At 45.3% G+C, this 23,495-nt stretch overlaps 1 protein-coding gene across 7 annotated transcripts in view; it reads left to right on the top strand.

Annotated features, from left to right (window-relative positions):
• ECI2 (enoyl-CoA delta isomerase 2) overlaps positions 1–23,495 on the top strand; it is a 78,761-nt gene that overhangs the window by 14,967 nt on the left and 40,299 nt on the right. Inside the window, exon 1 of one of the 7 annotated variants that reach the window (XM_053247125.1) lies at positions 20,821–20,840. The exons of the other annotated variants lie outside the window; for them this stretch is intronic. Within the exon in view, the coding sequence (XP_053103100.1) occupies positions 20,836–20,840 (5 nt within the window). The 5' untranslated portion in view covers positions 20,821–20,835. Of the gene's footprint in view, positions 1–20,820; positions 20,841–23,495 lie in introns of those variants that run through there. 7 annotated transcript variants of the gene reach the window in all.

Here is a 23,495-nt window from a genome sequence, read left to right as displayed (position 1 = left end):
ATGCAATGCCTTTCTGCTTGCAAGGTCCGTACTCTTACAGATTAGATATAACACTAGGAACATAGGAAGCTGCCTTATAGCGAGTCAGACCATTGGTCCATTTAGCTCAGTAGTGTGTACACAGACTGGCAGTGGCTTCTCTAAGGTTATAGGCAGGAGCCTCTCTCAGCCCTATCTTGGAGATGCCAGGGCGGGAACTTGGAACCTTCTGCATGCAAGCATGCAGGTGCTCTTCCCAGAGCAGCTCCATCCCCTGAGGGAATATCGTACAGTGTTCACTTATGTCTCCTATTCAGATACCACAGGGCGGACCCTGCTTAGCAAAAGGGACCTGCTTGCTACCACAAGACCAACTCACTGAAAGACTTGCAGATCCAGAGGAACAAGATGCTCATGTGCAGGAGCCAGAAGGCCAAAAGGCATCCTGTTCCTCTGGATCTGCAAGTTTTTTCAGCCTTATCTCTTATAACACTGTATAGGCTGTGTAGTGTTAAGAATGAACTTTTGGAACCCTACTTGAATCTGTGGATTTCAAAGGCAGCATTTTATTTCTTATCGAAGGTTAGGGACCTTGCAATCAAGAAGACCCTGCTCATGCCCTGCTCCTCACTCCTTCCCCAGCATCATTGGAGAAACCTCTGATCTGAAACACAGAGTGTATGCAAAAGAAGAAAGTAGGTATATAGATAAGGGCGTTTGCTAAGTAAATTGAGCATGCTATGTATAATTTACCTGCAGGGAAATCTGCTTTTGGCTTTCAGGCTGTGCTGGAAAATGATCATGCTCTTTTGTAAAAACTGTCTCTTTGGCTTCCTAGTGTGAATCAGTGTTTGTGAATGTCTTTCAGTGAGTTTGGATCCATTCCATCAACATATAGCTTCAGACATCAAGTAATTTAGTCTAGAATAGTTCTGCTGAATTGAGTGAGTCTGCTTCAGATAAGATGGTTTTAAGATTGCACTTTACAAGAGCTAATGTTAAAGACAATGACAGTGGGTGATCTGAGATTACAATTGCTAGGGGAAAACTAATGGGCTGTATACTGTCACACTAGAACTAGCAGGTAAATAAGGTCTTTACTGATTTATTTGTTAGGGATGAACTAGTTTCTTAAGGATTAGATTTGTGGAAGGAATTGAGCTGTGCATTTTCTAAAGGGATCAAAATTGCTCTTTCAAGAGAGCTAAATTCCTGTTTTGGCAAAATTTGGAACTATGTAACTTTAAGAATGAAACTTATGTACCTTACTTGAAAATGAAGATTTCACAGGCAGCATTTTAATGTCCAGTGGTTTTCCAGGTTTTTACCTAAGGGAAACTTTTAATAAGAACTTGTCTGCCATAGAACCCCTTTGTGATGTAGGAAATTCTGGGGAATGTTCTAGGAAGCTGTGAGGTCTTGGCTGCAACTGGCTCTCAGTCTAACCATCTGCTGCTAGGGATGTGCAGAAACCCAAAAATCACGGTTCAGTTTGAATTAGAATAGAATTTGAACTGAACCATGTGTTTACAAATCTGTTTGGTCAAACTGTCCAGCCCCATTTGACCAAACCTGTTCAGAGGTCCAAGCAGCTGATACTTGTAAAGGGGGATCCAGTGAGGATTCCCCTTTACAAGTAAAGAGGTGGAGGTCCTGGGAAGCTGTAAGGGGAGAATAGCAAGAGAGGTATTTTAAAGGGTCTTACCTAGCCATTGCAGCTGCCGGTGCTGCCGCTCCCCCTTCATCCTGGTGCCGCCCATAGCCTAAGCATGCACCATAATGCCCCTTTTAGCGCACAGCGCTGCCCACACAGTGGCAACACGATTCTGCCATGGATGCGCGAAAAGGGGCATCACAGTGTGTGCTTAGGCTATGAGCTATGTGCCGGGCGGGACAAGCAGCAGCACTGGAGCTGCACTGGCTGGGTAAGACCATTTACACCTCTCTCGTAAACACCCACACCGGCCACCTGTTCAGTTGCGGAATCAATGGCCCCTGGTTCGGTTTCCAATAAAGCCACCAAACCTATCCGGCTCGAGATGAACCGGTTTGGCAAATGGTTCATGGACACCCCTAAACACTGAAACCAAAAAGACTTAAACCAGTGTGATTGCTTTGGCTGCCATTGAAAAACAAGACCAGAACTTAGTAGTGTGGTAAAAAGGGCAAATAGGCATGAGGCGGGACTAAAATAACTGACAGTCTCTCCCGGAAACATATTAAGAATAAGAACAGGTTTACTTGTGATAAAAAGTTTTCAAAAATGCAAAAAAAAAGTACAGAAAGAGTAGATGAAATATTAGGTTGGCAAGAGTACAAAAATTACAAAATACAACCAAGCAAACTTGCTAGCCTTCTGTCACAAGGCCTAGCTGGCTTCAATAAGACCAGCTCCCTCACAGCTAACTTCCCTAGCAGTTTCAGCTCGATCTTACTGCTAGTGTTCTAGCCTTCTGGCTCACACAGCATTCCGTCTAATAGACCTCTTTTCACCCTCAGCTCTCTTCTCACTCTACCCCTGGGCTGTAACACTCTCTCTCCCTTTTATTCAGTTCTAAAGGGATGCCTTAGCCAATGAAAGAGTTTGTTACTTCAGTCAGTCACCTTCCTTCTCTGGATGGAGACAGCCAATGGTAGCAGTTTACAACTTTCCCTCCTTACCTCAGAGCTGCTTGTCAGAGGTATCAACATTTTTAACCCTTACAGCGCAAGACACAGAACAAGGCAAGAACAAAGCAATTTACAAACCACAAAACAAAGAGGGGTGGGGTCATTCCTTCACAGAAACACAAGGAAAGGCTGCTTTCCAGGCCTCTTGGGTCTCACTGCCACTTCCTGTGAATGCACCGCAGAACATACCCAGCTCAATCTAGGTGATGGTGAACAAGCACTTCAGGGAAACTTGTCTGGTGCCCATGGTGTAGACCCACCCTCGCTGCCCTATGGTGCACTCACTGCCTGAGGCTATCACCTCACTTGGCCTCATGGAAAAATCATCCTCGAGCACAGTTTGAAAGCCACTGCCCTATGCTGTAGGACATGTTACAGTTTCACTATTTTAAGCTCCCCAATGCATCCCTCTTTAAAATGAAGGATGGTGGTAGGATGTAAACTGTATTTTTCCCTCCATGTCCTGTGCTGGATTTGTGAGAGGATGTGTGTACTGCCAAAGAAATGTTTGGGTCAAAGATGCATCATTCCCTGCATTATGATTCAACATATGAGTGAAAAGGCTCAGTTTACCTTTTTGTTTCCCCACTAAAAAAAATCAGATTCAGCAAAGGTTCTTTCCAGTTATTAAAAGTTTCCTGTTTTCAGGTCTTGCCTGTTTTATTGCTTCCTGTTGAGTAGGATTGATGATTAACAGGCTCTTTTAATTGCCCCAGTGCCATTTTGTGCTTTGGAGGAAGGGAGCAGGCAAGGTTTTTACTACTGGTTAGTTAAAATAATAATAATAGCAAAATAGGTATTTTTTTTAAAATTTAAAGAGAGCAAATAATGAGCCTTCCCATTTCACAAGAATAGAAAGTGACATTGGGGAATTTCAGAGAGCAGTAATTAATAGGCTGCTGATCTGACTAATCCTCCAACCCAATCAGCAGGAAGCAGTAAAATTGGCAGACAAATAGAAAGCTTTTAAATTAAAGGCAGAGGAGTTCTGATAAGCTTTGTCTATCCACATGGGACAGCTTGATGCCGCATTCTTATATCAACAGCAGCAGCAGCAACAACCCCCGCCCACAGCAACCAAAAAACAAATGAGATCTGCAAAAACACAGGAGGACAACGCTGCTGCAAAGATCTGACAATATTGTCATCTAGATTCTCCATTAAAAATGAGTGAACAAAAGATGGCAAGCACAGAGAAAAGGGCTTGGAATCAATATATAGTGTCCGCAATATAACCTACTAGTAGGTGAGGCCCGTGCTGACCTGCCAAAGTTATTTTGCATAGATTCAAGAAATGAAATCCAGGAGGCTTTCTTATATCAGGGGGTAATGTTTGTAGAAACTATTATATTGGAGTGCTTGACCTAACCAAAATATGAGGTTAGGTTTCTTACCTAAACAATCCACTCTTGCGGTGAGAGTGGACGAAGCAGCCTCCTGTGCCACTTTTTAAAACCTCCCTGTACATCAGCGGAGAAGTGGGGAGAATGGCTATTTAAACTTTAAACCTCTCCACAGTTCTCAGGTGATGCTCAACTGAGAAGCGCAGGGAAGTGTAAAGCTTAAATAGCTTCTCTCCCTGCTTCTCAGCTGACATGCAGGGAGGATTTTAAAAGTGCTGCAAGAAGCAAGAGTGGGTGGAGCAGGTTGCACCTCTCGCACCACTTCTTTAAATCTTCCCGTATGCCAGAGGAGAAATGGAGAGAGTGACTATTTAAATTGTATACCAATGTAGTTAGGGTAGGTAGAAAACCATGAATAACCGAAATTACCCCCCATGAGAACTAAATCAGTATATAGGGAAGTGGTCCGAGGATGGGCAAAATAGCTATTTAAGGGCCACCTGTTTGTTTGTTTGTTTGTTTGTTTATTTGATATTTTTATATTGCCCAAAACTTGTGTCTCTGGGCGGCTTACAATTAAAATAATTTAAAACATTAAAATCTTTAACATTAATATCATTTAAAACCAACATTAAAAATTAAAACCCTAAACCTAATTAAAAACCTGGGTGAATAAATGTGTCTTCAGTACCTTTTTAAAAGTTCCCAAAGGTGGGGAGGCTCTTATTTCAACAGGGAGCGCATTCCAAAGTCCAGGGGCAGCAATGAAGAAGGCCCATTCCTGAGTAGATGCCAAACGAGTTGGAGGCAACCGCTGAAGAACCTCTCCAGATGATCAGGCAGTGGGGCTCATGGTGAAGAAGGCATTCTCTTAAATACCAAGGGCCTAAGCTGTTTAGGGCTTAATAGGTAATAACCAGAACTTTGTATTTTGCCCAGAAACATATCGGCAGCCAGTGTAGTTCTTTCAACATTGGAGTGATATGGTCTCTCCTGGATGACCCAGAGACCAACCTGGCTGCCACATTCTGGACCAATTGCAGTTTCCGGACTACGTACAAAAGCACCTCCAAATGGAGCGCATTACAGTAATTTAGCCTAGATGTTACCAGCATATGTATAACTGTTTTGAGGTCGTTCATCTCAAGAAACTGACGCAGCTGGCATATCAGCCAAAGCTGATTAAAAAGCACCACTTCAGCCTGGGACACCAGGAAGAGGTTTGGGTCCAGAAGCACCCCCAGATTGCGTACCTGTTTGTTTATTTATTTATTTATTTATTTATTTTTGCATTTATATACCGCCTTTCATTAAAAAGATAACCCCAAGGCGGTTTACAAAAGTTAAAAAACATACAATAAAAAGACAATAAAAACATCATGTTAAAAATATAAAAACAGGCATAAATACAATACAACAAATACAACAAATAAAAACACAGAGAGGCTGCAGTAGAAAACGATCATGTAAAAGCCTGGGTAAAAAGCCAAGTCTTTAAAAGCTTTCTAAAGACCTGTTCCTTCTGGGGGAGCATGACCCCATCCAAAACTGGCAGATCAAAATCGTCTCCTCAGTTCCAACCCCACACAATACGTAGCTCCATCTTATCTGGATTCAACCTCAGTTTGTTATCCCTCATCCAGTCCATTACTGCCTCCAGGCAGGTATTTAGGGAGGTTATGCCTTTCCTGATGATGTTGACATGGAGAAATAGATTTGGGTGTCATCAGAATATTGATAACACCCTACACCAAATCTCCTGATGATCTCTCCCAGCCGTTTCATGTAGATGTTAAACAACATCGGGGACAAAATGGAGCCCTGAGGGACGCCATACGAAAGTTCAGATTTTGAAGAACAACAGTCTCCAAGAGACACCATCTGGAATCTGCCCATGAGGTAGGAGTGGAACCACTGCAAAGCAATGCCTTCTACCCCCAATCCCCTCAGATGTTCCAGAAGGATACTATGGTCAATAGTATTGAAAGCCACCAAGAGATCCAAAAAGACCAACAGAGTCATACTCCCTCTGTCAATTCCCATTTGGAGATCATCCATCAGGCCAACCAAAGCAGTCTCCACCCCATAGCCTGCCCAAAAGCCAGTTTGAAATGGGTCTAGATTATCAGTTTCCTCCAAGACCGCCTGGAGTTGGGAGGCCACCACCTTCTCAATCACTTTGCTCAGCCATGAAAGGTTGGAGACAGGACTGTAGTTACTTAACTCTGAGGGATCCAAGACAGGCTTCTCCAGAAGTAGTCTAATAATTGCCTCCTTAAGACAAGGAGGCATCCTCCCCTCCCTCAGAGAAGCATTTATAATATCTACTAGGCCCTCTACAACAGCCTCCCTGCCAGATATTATAAACCATGCCGGGCAAGGATCAAGAGGGCAGGTGGTAGGCCGCACCATTCCGAGCAACTTGTCCACATCCTCAGGAGTCAGAAACTGAAATTGATCCAGGGTCGTCACATAAGATGAGCTGCTGGACACCTTGGCATCAGACTCTGTAACAATTGTTTGAATCTAAGTTTCTGAACAACTTAGATTTGAGAGATTTTGTCCACAAAAAACTCACTAAAAAGGTCACAGCAAGTAATTGATGGTTCCAAGTACGGATTCAAGGGCTTGGGAAGGGGCGCACATTAGCCCCTTCACAACCCTGAATAACTCCGCTGGACGTGAACTTGCAGACGCGACATGGGAGGAAAAGAATTGCTTCTTTGCCACACGTATTGCCTGAGCATAGATCTTCAAATGTGCTCTATGTAGTAATCTGTCAGATTTGAGTTGAGTCTTTTTCCTCTTGTGCTCTAGTCATCTACCTTGCTGCTTCAGCCCCCATAGTTTTTCCTTATACCAAGGGGCCAGTTTCGAAGTGGGTTGGAGAGGACGCTTAGGAGTGATCGTGTCCACTGCCCTGGTGAGTTGATTATTCCAATTCTCCACCAGAGTATTGACAGGTACATCAGCAGAGCCAACACTAAATTCCTCCAAGGCTTCTTGGAATCCTATTGGATCCAATAACCTTCTTGGGCAGACCATCCTAGAAACATAGGAAGCTGCCATATACTGAATCAGACCATAGGTCCATCTAGTTCAGTATTATCTACCCAGACTGGCAGTAGGTTCTCCAAGGTTGCAGGCAGGAATCTCTCTCAGCCCTATCTTGGAGAAGTCATGGAGGGAACTTGGAACCTTCTGCTCTTCCCAGAGCAGCTCCATCCCCTAAGGGGAGTATCTTACAGTGCTCACACATTGAGTCTCCCATTCATATGCAACCAGGGCAGACCCGGCTTAGCCAAGGGTACAAGTCATGCTTGTTACCACAAGACCAGCTCTTCTCTCCTAATGGCCCTCTTGCCCCTGCAGAGGTGGGGTGTGGTCATGAGTCCAACATTAACCAGATGGTGGTCCATCCATGACCATTGGTAAATTACAGGAGTCCCGTCCCACAGAACACTGTTCAGAGTGAAAGACCAAATCAAGCATGTGTTCAGAGTGAAAGACCCGATCAGAGTGAAAGACCAGATCAAGTACGTGACCAGCAATATACGTCAGTACCCAAAACCACTTGGGATAGGCCCATAGTTGTTATGGCTGCTACAAACTCCTGAGCCGCCGCGGACAAACTGGGTCTCAAAGTGAACATTGAAGTCCCCCAGCACCACAAGCTTGGGAGACTCCCAACACCAAGTCCAAGTCAATCAGTTCAGTTAGGAACTCTGTTGGGCAGTGGGGCGATTGGTACACCAACAGAAGTCCCAGTCTATTTCTGGTCTCCAAACATAGGTACAAACATTCAATATGATCAGAGACTTTGATAGAGATCCTGGCAAGGGAGATATTGTTCTTAGACCACAGCCACTCCACCTCCCCACCCACTTCTCCTCCCCTGCTTCTCAACGGAGTACCCTGGAGGGAGAAGCTGGGACCAGACCAGGCCACCAGCCTCCCCCAGCCAAGTCTCTGTAATACATACCAGATTGGCCCCTTCATCTAGAATCAAATAATGGATGGTTTCAGGTTTACTCTGGACTGACCTGGCATTACAGAGGAGCAAGACGAGGCGCTGTGGGTGGGTGGCATTGCTTCCCGAGGTCAAAGAGCTGGCAGGACAACCAGAAGGGGAAACAGAGAATTAAGTTTCTGATTTCCCTTCCCCTGCAACAGCCTCCTGACCTGTCAACATTACTACTTCTCTTCCCCACCACCACTGAAATAGGTGCCCCATAATCAGTGGATACACCTCCTATCTCCCCATCTCCAGACAGACCCAAACACATTAAAAACTCAACTGACCCAGGATTTCTAACAGAAGCCAGTTTAAAATAGCTACCCTCCTTTACACACCATGAGGGATCCTAAGCCAAACAGCCTGGCCCTCATCCTTGTTATCCTCTGAAGTGGCTCCCCTAAAGGGGTGACCCCACTGATGATGGGCCTGCCGCCACAGGCAGCATTCCTATAAAGGACCAGAGCTGGGCAGATGACCCCAGGAACTGCTGAGTCACTCACCCCTGGCCACAGTCCTGCATATACTCCCCACAGATGTTCACAGAGGCAGCAGGTTGCAGCCTCACAGGGGAAGCAGAAGCAGGCAGATAGCAGCAGCAGAAGGAGCCAACAGCACCCACTTGGTCTCTCAAATCGAGCAGCGCTGGATAGGAAGCAGATGGACTCTTCCTCTCCTCTTCTGGGCTTCTGTCAAACTGAGGCCACAGGCAGCATTCCTATCATCCTGTATGTCATAGAATTTTTTAAATTATTTTTTTATTAATGTGCTTGCAGGAGGGAAGTAAAAGAACAGTTTGAAATTTGTAGGATTTCAACTTCAGACATTATTCATTTTATTGACTATTCATATACAGCATGGTAAATTTGATTCATAGTAAAGATGATTCAGAAGGATCTACTTTTCTTGGGCATTATGTCATTTTGGAATTATTGATCTGATTGAATGTTAAACATCTATTGAGAATAATAATTAAAATATGATGGTTATATTCATAATTTCTTCTAAAAATAATATTTAGACTATTCAGCAAACATTTTCCGGTGTTAAAAGTAGTGCATTCAGCTAATTTAAGTGGCAGGATTGTTCATGCAAACTTTAGTATCTGTAGGTAATCGAGAAGTATGATATTCTGATTTTTAAAAAAAAAACTACAAAAAAACCCTTTCAACAAGCATGTTCCAGTGTAAAAAGTGATGCATTCTGCTAATTTCAGTGACAAGATTATGTATGCAGAATTTAGTACCTGTAAGGTCATCAAGAAGTATGACTTTATTTTGCACAAACAAACCAAGAAATAAACCAATTCTTCAAAATACATAATATATTTCTGATATGCCTGACTACAATTATCTGTACTCTAGGAAAATCCTGTTTGGATTATTGGAATGTGCTGTACATGTAGCTGCCCTAGAAGATAGTTAAAAACTGCAGTTAGTACAAAATGTGGTGGCTAGAACATAAATTGGGACCTCATTACCTACCCCATCTGAAGTAAAATGAATGGAGGCTCATAGGAGGCCTCTTTTGTGGTGGTACCCCATGTGTGGAATGCCCTTCCCAGAGAGGTACACTTGGCCCCACTCCTGTGTTCATTTCAGCACCAGGTGAAAAACTTATTTGCTTTGACTTTATACTATACTTCGTTTTATTGGCTCCTGCTTGATACTGCTGAATCTGCTTTTAATTTGACCTTTTAAAATTTTTCCTACCGATAGATGTGGGTCACTATTGAGAAGTGACTTTCCCTGGTAGCCACCCTTTGCACCATAGAGAGACTATGGTTACGTCTTTGTGTTTGCTTAGGTACCAGGCAAAAGCCTTCTTCTTCCAGCAAGCTTTTAATTTGCGACTGCTGCTTCTTAGCTGCTGGATGAGGACATTTCACATGGATTATCCTCCCAGCATGCTCCAAAGAGCAGGACAAAACTAATTAAGCAAAGCCTTTAGGAGGCCCAGAAAGATAGCCCCTCCCAGTTTAGTTTGTCCTGCTACAACTCCAAGGCAGTTGATTTTTGCCTTGCTTCTAGCTCCCTCTCTGTTTATTCTCTTTCTCAACATGTATTTTGGTTGCTTCCTCATTCCTCTGCCTTTCTCTACTCAAAAATCCTTCCTTTATCTTAAAAAAAAAAAAAAAGCTCTCTCTTTCCCCTGTCCTTTCTCTCCTCCTCATCTTGATGGAGCCATCCAGGGTGGGCATTCTCAACAGCTTCATGCCCAAGAGAAGGAAGGGAATGGAGCACCACCACTGGCGAAGCCTGTCACTCCAGGACCGGTGAGTCATAGGTACATATACTGAATCAGACCATTGGTCCGTCTAGCTCAGTATTGTCTACACAGAATGGCAGCGACTTCTCCAAGGTTGCAGGCAGGAATCTCTCTCAGCCCTATCTTGGAGATGCCAGGGAGGGAACTTGGAGCCTGTATGCTCTTCCCAGAGCGGCTCCATCCCCTAAGAGGAATATCTTACAGTGCTCACACATCCAGGGCCAGCTGGTCCTACTACCCCTATAGCGCCTCTAGAACCTGCCAACCTACCCCCACTGTCTTTCCTGGGGAAGGTACCTGAAGCCTGGTGTTCTTGGTGCGCTGCCATGCTGACCCAGACCCTGGACCAGCATCAGCCCAAGAGGCCCAATAAAAAGCACCATAGATCTAGGGAGTGCTCTTCGTCCTCCTCCAGGAATCCACCTCATCTTCCCCCTCATCTTTTCTCCCTAAATGAAGAAAAAAGAACCATAAACATAAATTCTCATTTAAAAATAAAAGTTAAAAAAAAAAATCTAGGGTGCAGGGGGAAAAGACCAGCTTCTATTTACTCTTCTATTATATCAGACTCTGGCTCCCCAGTTCCTCATCCAGGGAGACCTGTGGACCCCCTTCTCCTACAGGGCCCTCTCTACCTAAAGACAACCTAGTGGGCCCAATGGATATTCCAACTGATCTTGAGTGCTACAAGCGACAAGCTCCCATCAGCTGGATTCTTATGCTTAAGAAGGTGCCAGTTCTTACCAGCTACTAGGCCTCATGGTCTCAGCCATGGAAGCAATACCAGAGCACGATTCTCCTTAAAGAAATTGCAGTGGTTCCCTCTGCCACACCAGGTGGTGATTGTACAAAGGCAACATATTAAGGTCCAACTCCCCTGCTCAGTCAGAACTTCCTTTCATTGGTGGCTGCATCACTTGCACTTAGCACAATGCTGACTGTTTCTGGATCCCCCCAGGATAATAGACATGAATGATGCCAGGTTGGAGAGCACACTGCCAAGACCAATCAGCCTAGGGCATTTGGACCTCCCAAGAGAAACACAGCATCAATTGGCTAGACCTGAGAGCCATCCAATTGGCTCTGCTAGCCTTCCAGAAGAAGATCCTACACCAAAACGTATTAGTCCGCACAGACAATAACACAGCAAAGGCACACGTGAATTGCCAGGGTGGGATCCGTTCCAAGTCCCTACACCAGGAGGCGACACTGCTTATGAAATGTGCCAAGATACACCTGGACTCCCTGCTGACCACCATGTCAGTTGCTCACTCAACACAAAGGCAGACTGGCTGAGCCAACAGGAATTACAGCCAGTAGAATGGAGACTCAACCCTCAAGTCTTCTAAAAACTCAGCTGGGTCCTGGGCCAGCCCATGGTGGACCTGTTTGCATCTCACCTCAACACACAGCTCCCATGCTTCTTCTCTCAATTCCCGTGTCACCAAGCAGAAACCATGGATGCACTCTCGGCTCCCTGGCCCAGGGAACTACTGTACGCATTCCCACCAATCCTGGTACTCGGCTGCCTACTACAACGCATACGTCTACTCAGGGCACAAGTCATCCTGGTGGCCCCTTACTGGCCTTGTCAACCATGGTTCACAGAAATTCTACATCTAGCAGTCGACGGGCCGTGGTTCCTTCCAACAACAATGGACTTACTCACTTGGCCAAAACACAATAATCCACGATGACCCTGCGTGGTTCAAGCTTGCCTGGTGACTGAGCGAAACATCCTAAGTAATCACGGTTTTGACCAGAGAGTACTGTACACCATCTTGGCATCCAGCGGGGGAACTCATCTAACCAGGTTGATGAGTCCACCTGGTGCTTCTTCCTCAGATGGTAGATTTGCAGATTTGCAGCAGAAAGCTGCAGGGTGGTGGAACTATGACTCTTCCTACAAGATGCCTTGGATAAGGGTCTAAAGGCCAACACCATCAAGTGGCATGTGGCCACCCTTGCCAGCCTGCTCTCTCCCCCATGGGAAAAGGTCTAAACTCTCATCCACACCTGAAACAGTTCCTCAGAGAAGCCACTTTTTCCTCTCCTCCCATGGTACACAGGTTCCCCTCATGGGATCTACACAATGTCTTCAGAGTACTTCACACACCTCCGTTTGAGCCTTTGTGATCAATACCTCTCTGCATTCTCTATATTAAACTGGACTTTTTAGTAGCTATTAGCTCGTCACGAAGGGTCTCTGAACTCGGATCACTTTCATCGAACCCAAGGTCCTGCATTTTCTTGCCTGACTCAGACACACTAATCCTGGAACCTCTGGTAACTGGGCAAAGAGGCACCTTTTTAACATAGTGATTATCTTTATTTAGCAGGAGGAGAGTTACTGGCCCTATCCATCCCCAGCTCTGGTGACTGTTGCTGGTGTCTATCTTACATTTTATTTTAGATTGTGAGCCCTTTGGGAACAGGGATCCATCTTCTTTATTGATTCTCTGTGTAAACTGCTTTGGAGACTTTTGTTGAAAAGCGGTATATAGATTGTTGTTGTCAGTCCTTCCAAAGGTGGCATCCATCTTCCACGGGTCTTAAGATATCGTACTGCCATAATTTTGCCTCAAGCCTTCACACCCCAGGGAGAAGGAATGGCATAAGTTGGATATATGCCACTGCCTCAAAACTTAACTGTCTTGAATGTCCTCTTTTTGTTCCACTGAGGCACTATTTGTATCATTCCTGCCTGCATCCATGGGTCAACAATAGAGGTGTGCGTTTAGGAATTTTCTTGTTTCGATTTGTATCCAAATCGAAACACCCGTTTTGTTTTGTACCCAAATTTTCTGAATCCGAATCAGCCCTGTTTTGTTTTGTTTTGTAGCCGAAATTTCCGAATCCAAATCCAAATTGATTTGGATTTTTAAAAAGGGTCCCAGGGCAAAAAGAGTGGGTGGTGGTGGTAGTGTCCAATGGGTGGAAGCTACCACCCACATTTCAAAGGAATTAGGCAAAGGGCTGATTTTCTGTGAATTTTTAAAGTTTACACATCTTTAAGAATTTTCCCATAGGGAATAATGGAGATTCTAGCAAATGTATTGCTTCAAATCAAGGGGAAAGGGATGACCCAGAGCGGAGTGTGGTGGGTGGTAGTGCCCAATGGGGGCAAGGAAACTTCCAGAATTATTTCAAAGAAATTGGGCAAAGGGCTGGTATTTTGTGATTTGATGAAGTTTACGTGTCTAAGATTTCTCCCATAGGGAATAATGGAGGTTTAGGTTTCAGCAGCCCCATAATTCCACTTGGTGGCACTGGGGTTGCCCAGAGTGAGGGGTTGTGTAGGGCACATAGGGTGCCAAGCACCCCCATACCCACAAGCCCGTGGGGTACTGGGTTTCGTTGTTTCTAAGGTGTTCATTGTAGATTCTCTGGTAGCATATGAGATTTTCAGTGAAAAACAAGAATCCACTCTCATATGCTACCAGAAAATCTACACTCAGAACACCACAGAATCAACAGAACCCAGCACCCCATGGGTTAGCAATCCTTCCCCTGGCCAATGTGGGGTCAGTAAAGAGTGGCAAGAAGCAAAAGAGCCAATGAGGAACAAGGAGGGAATTGTCAGCAGGTCAGCCCATGATTTAGGTCACCGATCAGAAGGCTGGACGGGTGGGAAATTCAAAGAGATGTCAAACACAAAATGGAGACTGACTCAGGGATCACCACAAAATGGAGGTCCGAAACAACAAAACGTTTTGTAGCTGAAACAGGGACGTTTTGTTTTGTATACAAAACTTTTGTATCTGGAAAGTGGGTGTTTTGTTTTGTCTACAAAACACCCAAAAAAGGCTGTTTTGGGTGCAAAACGTTTTGTATCCAAAACGTTTCGCACATCCCTAGTCAACAAGTCTCTGCTTCGACCCTGGCCAGATGGATCAAGGCGTGCATTTCACTGGCCTACAAAGTGCAGAATCTCCCTACTCCACTTCAGATCACGGCTCACTCCACTTGTTTGGCGGCCACCTCTGCTGCATTCTCAACAAACACCCCATTGGAAGACATTTGCAGAGCAGCAACATGGTCTTCTCCTTCCATGTTCACTGCAAGCTGGATTTTATTTGTTCCTCTCAGGCTGCTATGTGCTACAACATGTGCTTCCACCCCAGTAGCCGGGGATACTCCCTCCCTGGGTCTTTCAGCTGTTTCATGTCCCACATGAGATGTTCTCACCCAGCAGCTGAGAAAGGAGCATTGGTCACTTACCGTGCAAGCTTCTTCTTGCTGTTAGCGTTGAGGACATCTCAACCCACCATGGGTGTCCACAGCTACTGGTATGCATTCCTCTTGTATTTGTGTCTTCTGTTACCTTTTGTATTTATTTCTTCCTTCTAGAAGTTTGGCTTGGCTAACCAAACTGGGAGGGGCTATCTTAAAGGCTTTGCTTAATTAATTTTGTCCTGCCCTCTGGAGCATGCTGGGAGGATAACTCAAGTGAGATGTCCTCAACTCCAGCAGCAAGAAGAAGCCTTCATGGTAAGTGACCAATGCTCCTTTCCCTTGACTTCTGCTAGCTCTGTATCAGCTTACCAGCTGTTTTAATTGTTTTAGAGTTGTGTGTTTATTTTCTTTTTATTGTTTTTGATTTTGTTTCTTTTTTCTTTTTTGTAAACCACTTTGAGGACACTGATCAATTGAGTGGCATACAATAAATAAATAAAATAAATAAAATAAATAAAAGCATAACATGCACAGAGCATCTGCGCGCTAGTACTTGATTGCTCCCCTCACCTCAGAGATCTCTCCATCCTCACCTGAGCTGTGCTCCTGCTCCTCCTCCTCCATCCTGTTGCTTCCATTCCCCTTACTCCTCTTGGTCGCTGCTCCATCCCCCTCAGCCCTTTTTGTCGCAGCTGCAACGTTGCCAGTGCTGATTGGCCAAGTTGCAGCCCCCTAACCCCAGAGACCTCCTCACCTGAGCCCTGCTCCTGCTCCTATCCGCAACAGCAGCAGCAGCAGCGGTTGACTGGGCCCTTCCTTGTTGCTGCCGCCACCGCCATGGCTGCCTGTTCCCTTCAGGATACTGACAGTCCCAAGCCTGTCCCTCACCTGCCTGCCTCCCTCTGCCAATGGCCTTGGTAGGCTCAAGCAGCAGCAGCAGCGGTAGACAGGGCCCTTCCTCACTGCCACCGCCATGGCCGCTTGTTTTCCTCAGGCCACTGACAGGAACAGGCCTGACCCGTGCACGCCCTCCCTCCCTCCCTCTCTCTCCCCCCACTCACTCTTCTCCCTTCCATTCATGCCTGTCTTTCCCCCCTCCCTTCTCTCCCTCCCCTCTCCCTCCCCCCTCCATTCCCGAGTTAACAGATCTTGTTCATCTTGTTTCCTCATCTTATTTGCACAGTGGTAGCCTTCTTCTCCTTAAGGGACTCTTTCCTGCCTCACTACCCCTCTCTTTGCAGACCCCTGCCCATTGCTCACTATTCATACACACACACACACACACACACACACACACACACACACACACACACACACACTAGCTGGTCCAGATTCAGAGCATCTGTGCCTCTAGTTGGCCTCCACTTCCCCACCGCTGTTTTCTTCCTGCCCCGCCTCCACCGCCTTCTCTGTCTGCTGTTTTCCACTGTCTTCCCCCCCCCCCCCACCAGGCCCCCAGCCTGGCTGTCACCACTGCCATTTTCTTCCCCCTCGCCCATCCCCATCGCTTTCCAGCAGCTGCTTGCAAACTCCTGCAAGAGCTGCCATGCATGGGATTAGTGACGGGTACACCTAAGAGAAATATATAGATAGATTCTTCTCTTCTCTGCAGTCAAGCACATCTTCTGTCGAGTAACAGTTACATTCCAACTGACCTTAACCATCACAGGCTCCTCCTCCCTTTCTGCATATGGAATTCCCATTGCCCAATCACCACGGTGCTTCTGTTCTGTTACCTCCATTTGGTAAAGCACGGTGTGGATAGGGCTTGACATGTACTTCATTAGCAATATATGTGGGGGAAATAAGTCCTGCTCGTGGGAATCAGTTTAGTACTTATCACTTACCTATACATTCTGTAGGTAAGTGATATGCTATCGGCCACTATTGTAGCCATTTTGTTCCCAGTTGTGCTGACTGCATAATGGAGCTATTTATCAGATATAATAGTCTAGCAATGTATTAGGGTTACCAACCAGCCACTGTCTTTCTAGTCTGACATGCAAATAAGTCTTTCCTAACTGGTCAGACCTATAAAACTGATGCCTTATCAGGAAACCAATATCAGGGCCTGCTCTGTCCTAGCTCTAACCCCCAACCCATTGGATTCTGCCCTGGTTTCAACCCAACTTGTTAGGTTCTGCCTTTTGCCCTAGTTGTACCCCTTGACCCCACAAGGACCCAGTATTTTTAAGATCCAAAGTTAGAAAAACAGCTTGCAACTCCAATAATTTCAGAAACAAATCTTAATTTGAAATGCTTGTTTTTCAGCTATATGTGATTAAAAGTTATGCTGCCTCATTCTTACTCTGAGTAAATACTAGTTTTTCCATAGGCCCTTCATATTAATGGCATCCTCTTAAATGAAAATAATTTTAAAATACATAGTCAAAAAAGAAGGAAATTAGAACTGGAGAGATAAGATGATGTCAAAGGAGCTGGAAGCAAAAATAAGGCAGTTTCGGTTATTTTTTCAGAGGGCAGGAGCTGCAGAGGAGAAGGTGCATGTCAGAGCTAGTTATTTTTATGCTTCTTAATTGCATAGAGACACAAAATAGCCAAAACAAGATGACTATGGACCAACTAATTGATTATTAAAGTATTATCTTTTAATAGAAAAGACTTTCTTGACAAAAATCTTGACACTATAGAACATGGGCCTGGGGAAAGATCATTAAAAGGATGAAAGAAACGCTGTTTTTCTGCTTAAGAATATATTGACCAGATTGTCTTGCAGGCATGCTGTTCATTTGATAGGATTATCTGTAATAAGATTATGCACCATGAGATCTGGCTGTGAATTTACACGCCTGGAGAAAAAGGAGCAAAGAGATTCCTTTTCTGAAATAAGAGTTGAAAAGGATGAATGATTTGCCGAAATTAATTTTAACTAGCGAATATCTGGAGAATGTTCACATAAACCAGTTTTGACTTTTGGTTATATTAGTTTATGTGGGTCATATACATGAACAGTAGCTAGAAGAGAGAGGTAGAAAGTCAACAGTGTTGTAACTGCAGTTTGGATGGAGTATTTATTGGAGATGCAGCTCCTGATGGCATCGACTCTTAACACCAGCAACCCTATTGACCACTAGGGGTAGAAATAGTGGGCAAGGGAATCCCCCTCTGACTTTGCTTTCTCTACTCTACTTCCCTTTTGTTAGACTGATAGTATCAGTTTTCATTCTCTCACCTGGAGAGAGAGACTTCCTTCTACTCCTTCTCTTGTTCCTGTATGTAGCTAGGAGCAAGGCAAGTAGGCCTTATCTATCTTTCTGTTGGATTTCCTAAATAAACTACTTTATTTAGAACTTTAACTCCATGTCTGCAGACAGTATTAATTAGCAGTGCTATCCTTACCTGTGCACTCCTTCTGCAGCTGGGATAGATAAATCTTCCTTCCAAGCTCTCTAACAGGTTTATAGGCCCAGTGAACCCAGAGAATCTAGAGAAAACACTCAAAGGCAAACAAAGCCCAGGGAAAGCAGACAAAGAGGCATAGTAAGTAAGTGGAAAACCTGCTTGACTGGAACGGAGTTATAGAGAAAAGGCAGAGAGAACGTTTCCACCATGGAGCCTGCAGTACAGGGGCAGCCAGTTATCCTGAGACTGGGTGGATTTAATTTTGAAATATGGTCATTCAGAATGGAGTCCTTTCTCATGGCTTAGGAACTGGAAAGCGTCCTGGAAGAGGATAGACGTGAAGCAGCTGGAGAACAAGCAACATGGGATGCTAAAAATAGAAAAGTCTACAGACTCATCTGCTTGCACATGAGTGACCCAGTCATTGTGCATTTGTGAAAGTCTAGGATAGCTAAGCAATAGCAATATAGCAATAGCACTTACATTTATATACCGCTCTATAGCCAAAGCTCTCTAAGCGGTTTACAATGATTTAGCATATTGCCCCCAACATTCTGGGTACTCATTTTACCGACCTCGGAAGGATGGAAGGCTGAGTCAACCTTGAGCCCCTGGTCAGGATCGAACTTGTAAGCTTCTGGTTACAGGGTGGCAGTTTTACCACTGCGCCACCAGGGGCTCTGGTTTACCACTGCGCCACCAGGGGCTCTGGTTTACCACTGCGCCACCAGGGGCTAAGGAAGCTTGGGAGACTTTAAAATTCCTGTATGCTAGAAAGACAACTGATACTAGTGTTGATCTGACTGTGTAATATGAAATTCAGAGAAGGTCAGAATTTAACTGAGCATGTTAATTAAATCCTAGACATTTCAAGGAAATGTGCACAAGGAAATGTAAGACTCCCAGATGAAACAATTCTTGGGTTTATTTTGAATAGTCTGCCTGAGAGATTACAAGTGATATTTTTTGCTTTGGAATCAAAAGAGGAAGTTGATTTGGAATTTGTGATTTCTAGACTTCAGGATTTTGATATGAGGTCAGAGGCAGCCTCTAGTGCAGTCTCTGACCCAAAGAATAAAGTTACAGCATTTGAAACCAAACAAAAGAACAAGGTGTGTTGGCTGTATAGAATGCCAGGCCATCTGCAAGTGAATTGTCCTCAGAACAAAGGCCCTGGCCACAGCAGAGCTGCTGAAAGAAATTCCAAGAGGGATGACTCAACACCCAGAGTCTCTCCAAACTAGAAAAACAGGGCTAACAGGGATTCAAAGGAAAAAGCAGGAAAGGGGTATGGAATACACTCAGAAATTTTTGTACTCCTTGAACCTTCTGAAAGTGATGTTGGAAGTAATTGCAAACATGACTATAGGAATCTAGTTGTTGATAGTGGCACAATTGCAAATCTATTTAAGATAAGGAATGTAGGGGTGTGTCTGAACCGGTCCGGAGGCCATTCTAAAGGCCTCTGAACTGCCGGACCGGTTCGGACCTGGCTGGTCTGGGTCCGGGTGGGGGGTATTTCTTTAAGGGTGGGGAGGGCTTGCTTACCCCTCCCGCCTCTTTGCCCCCGCCAGAGGCCGTATTTCACAGAGTAATGGGGGCACTGGAAACCAGCCGCCTCCGCTGCCGCCGCCCCCCCCCCACCACGAGCAGATTAAGGCAAAAGCTACCGCTACCGCTACCACTGCCGCCATCGCCCGCCAGCCCTCCCTCCCTCCCTCCCTCCCAGCCGCCCGCCAGCCCGCCCGAGTCCTCACCCGATGCTGTTGTAAACAAAGAGAGGAGCTACCAAACAGAGCTCCTCTCACTTTGAAGTCCTGGAGGCTACTGAGGCTTTGCGCGTGCGCATGCGCGCGCCACAAAGGACGCCGATCGCCGGAGGCCCGGTCTACCCGCCGGGAAAAGCTCCTGCCGTGGAGCTTGGCCCGGTTGGGGGTCTCTCCAGAATGCCCCACGTGCTCATGTGAGGCATCCTGGAACTTCTGCCCCCCCCGGAAGTTCTAGGATGCCTTGCATGAGCCCATGGGGCATTCTGGAGAGACTCCCGAGCTCGGCTGGGGGTCTACTCATGTGTCACTGTGTGCCGCAGCAACACACAAGCAAACAGATGAGGTTAATGGAGCGCTGGCTCTGTTAACCTTGTTTTAGGAGAGGGGTAGTTAGGCAGGCTAGCCGCTTTGGGAGCACAGGGCCCGCCTGCGAGCCTGGTGGTTCCCACGATCCTTGGAAAGCGGGCTAAGCTCTCTTAGCCCACTTTCCAGTGATCGTGAAAATAGCTTCACTGAGTGCTACAAAGCCAGTTTAATAGCCAAAGGATACTCTCAAAAATATGGTGAAGACTATGATGAGACATTTGCACCTGTCATGAAGCATATTTCAATAAGAATACTTCTCAGCACAGCAGCAGCAAGCTGCAAGGAAGATGCAAGTTGATCACCTAGATGTGAAACTGCATTTCTGCATGGGGAAATAGAGCAAGACATCTAAATGGAGCAGCTACCCGGATTTGAAGAACCTAGAAAAGAGAGGCTTGTATGCAAACTCCTGAAAAGCATCTATCACTTGAAGCAAGCTGCTAGACCATGGAATGAGAAACTGAACCAGTTTCAAACTGAACAAACTGAACCAGCACTCAAGGAGGGTTTCATGCAAGGAAAGGCTGGCCTCTGCCTATACTTAATAATCAATAACAACAGATGGATTTACATTTTGATTTTTGTTCATGACTTGATTATATGTTATGATGAGAAACAAGACAGTCATGAGATTGTGGAGTACCTGAACAAAGACATAGTGAAAGAACTAGGAAGCATTTCCTATTATCTTGGAATTCAAATAGAAAGAGAAGAGGATGTAAGTCACCTTCTCAATCAGAAACACGATATCCTATTATTGTAACAGAGAGAACGCTTAAGCTCTTTACTGGACTTCCAGTAGGTGGCGTTAGTGGGACCACACGGTCCTGGTACGCCATTACCATCCACAGGAAGAAGAAGAAGAAGAAGTAACAGAGAGAAGCCAATGAGGTCAGTGCACCATTGGAGAGTGGTGATAAATTTGTCTGTGTCTGTTTCTATGTATGTATTGTATTTGTATATCACCACCAACTTTCGTCTCTGGGCAACAGAAACAAATTAAAACAGAAATTAAAACCTTAAAACAATTTAAAACCACAAGTCTAGTTAAAAGGCTTGGGTAAATAAATGTGTCTTTAGCGACTTTTTAAAAGTTAGCAGAGATGGGGAGGCTCTTATTTCAGCAGGGAGCACATTCCAGAGTCTCAGGGCATCAACTGAGAAGACTCGTCCCTTTGTAGCCACGAGACGAGCTGGTGGCAATGCAGACAAGCCTCTCTGGACTATCTCAGTGGGTGATGGGGGCTCACAGTGAAGATGTTCTCTTAAATACCCTGGGCCTATGCTATTTAGGCTTTATAGGTTATAAGTAGCATCTGGTTATAACCAGATTCTTTCTATACAGAAGAGCAGTTGGGAAACTTCTGTACATAGCAAGAGTCACAAGGCCAGACATAGCTGCAATAGTGGGAATTAGAGATGTGCACAAATTGGATTTTGCAATTCAATTCAAGCTCAGATCAAATTGCAAAATCCTCGAATTGATTCATTGAAACAGCCAGCTAGCTGTTTTGACAAATCAACCTCAAATCACTTGAATCGATTTGAGTGATTCGAGAACCATTTTTTCAGGGGCCATCTAGTCTAACAATTGGGGTTGGTGGGTAGACCAGCCCTCCGCCCTGAATTAAGTTAGATGAATCCTCTGAGGTGGGCCGATGCACTATGTCCAGAATGGAGGGTTGGTCTATCTGCTGACTCCAATTGGTAGACCAGCTCTCCTTGAAAAAACAGGCCTCAAAATGGTGCTGTTTTTCCAGGGAGAGCTGGTCTACCAATTGGAGTCGGCGGGTAGACCACCCTTCCGCTCTGGTCTTAGCATGTTGGCCTGTTTTAAAGGACTGGGCTACGGTAGACCAGTCCTCCTAGGCGGGATGACCTGGTAAGCTCGGGCAGAGGGCTGATCTACCTACTGACCCCAATTGGTAGACCAGCTCTCCCCAGAAAAAGTAGTGCTCTAATCACTTGAATCAACTTGAGTCAAACCAGGGGTTATTCAATTCGAACTTGAATCAGGCCCTCCATTTTAGGGGTGATTTGATTCGAGTTTGAATCACCCTTATTCAAGCTTGAATCAATTTGCACATCTCTAGTGGGAATTCTGAGCTGAATGACTGGGCCTCAGTCAAAAGGCTGGGAAGGTACCTGAAGGGTACAGCGCATTTCAAACGCATGATACCAGCAAGCAGCAACCCCAGACTAGTGGGATGCATGGATGCAGATTGAGCTGAAGTCAGAACTGAGTGCAAGTCCAGAAGCGGACACCTGTTTTTCTATGGAGATAGAGCCATCAGTTGGACTAGCTAGAAGCAGTCAATTGTTGCGCTTTCATCCACAGAAGCAGAGTACATATCAGCTTGCCAAGCATGTCAAGAAGCCACATGACTATACAAGTTACTATTTAAACTTTTAAATTGATGAGCCAAAGCCAACTGAGATGTTTGAGGACAACCAAGTAGGCATGTACACGGAACTGGCGGGGGCTGGTTTTAAGGTGGGGGAGATAACTTTAAGGGTGGGGGAGGTATTTATCCCCCCTGCTATGTTTCCCCTGTCACTTAAAAATCGGTCCAGCGGGGCAGCAGTGTACCTCCCTGCCCTCTCCTCAGACCGGAAGTGACCGGAAGTTCCCCGTGCATGTCACATGCCCCCCCGACATGCGCACGAGTGCAACATGCACATGTGTGCCAATATGCGCACTTGCACAGGTTACTTCCAGTCCAAGGAGAGGATGGGGCGGCAGGGAGGTATGCTGTCACCCTGCTGGACCAGTTTTTAAGTGAGCACCGGTGGGGGAAACACGGCTGGTGTGTGTGTGGGGGGTAAATGCAACCTCCCTCGCCCTTAAATTTATCCCCCCTGCCTTTGAACCTTCTGAACTGCTGGATGTTCAAACCTGATCAGAGGCCCCTTTTATTACAAATCCAAACAGGTTTGTGCACATCCCTACAACCAAGGATGTATCCAGCTCTCTCTGATGGAAAGGACTACACTAGTAGCCTATTAAAAATAACTCCCCAAAATTTAAAAAGACTAGTACATCCTTTTTTAAAATGTTATTTACATTATAATTTATAAAATTATAGATAGGGGTAATACTTAAGGATCTGGCAGTTACATAGCTGCAAGATCTATAAAGGAAAGATTGTGCTGTCGAGTCAGTGTCAACTCCTGGCAACTACAGAGCCATGTGGTTTTCTTGGTAGAATACAGGAGTGGTTTACCATTGCCTTCCTCCCACACAGTATGAGATGATGCCTTTGCTGTTGTCACTGAACTGAGCACCTCTAGCACCTTCCTATATTGCTGCTGCCTGGTATAGGTGACTACATACATATTTACTAGGCACAGTCTGGGAAGCACACCAGCTGTGATTCGAACTCTTGCTTCTGAGGCAGCTTGCTTCCCTGCTTTGCCACCCCAAGCTCTATAGTGTCTGTGAAAGTGCTATCATCCTACTCAGTGCTGCTCTTGATGGCTTCCTAGTATCATCTGAGAGAAAAATCAGTGTGGTCACAGCCAGTTATGCCACGCCAGAGCTAAGTA

This window comes from Hemicordylus capensis, chromosome 4 (assembly GCF_027244095.1).
Source record: "Hemicordylus capensis ecotype Gifberg chromosome 4, rHemCap1.1.pri, whole genome shotgun sequence".
Classification (NCBI taxonomy): domain Eukaryota; kingdom Metazoa; phylum Chordata; class Lepidosauria; order Squamata; family Cordylidae; genus Hemicordylus; species Hemicordylus capensis.
The sequence above is the reverse complement of the archived record's forward strand: the minus strand, read 5'-3'. Positions and strand labels throughout refer to the sequence as shown.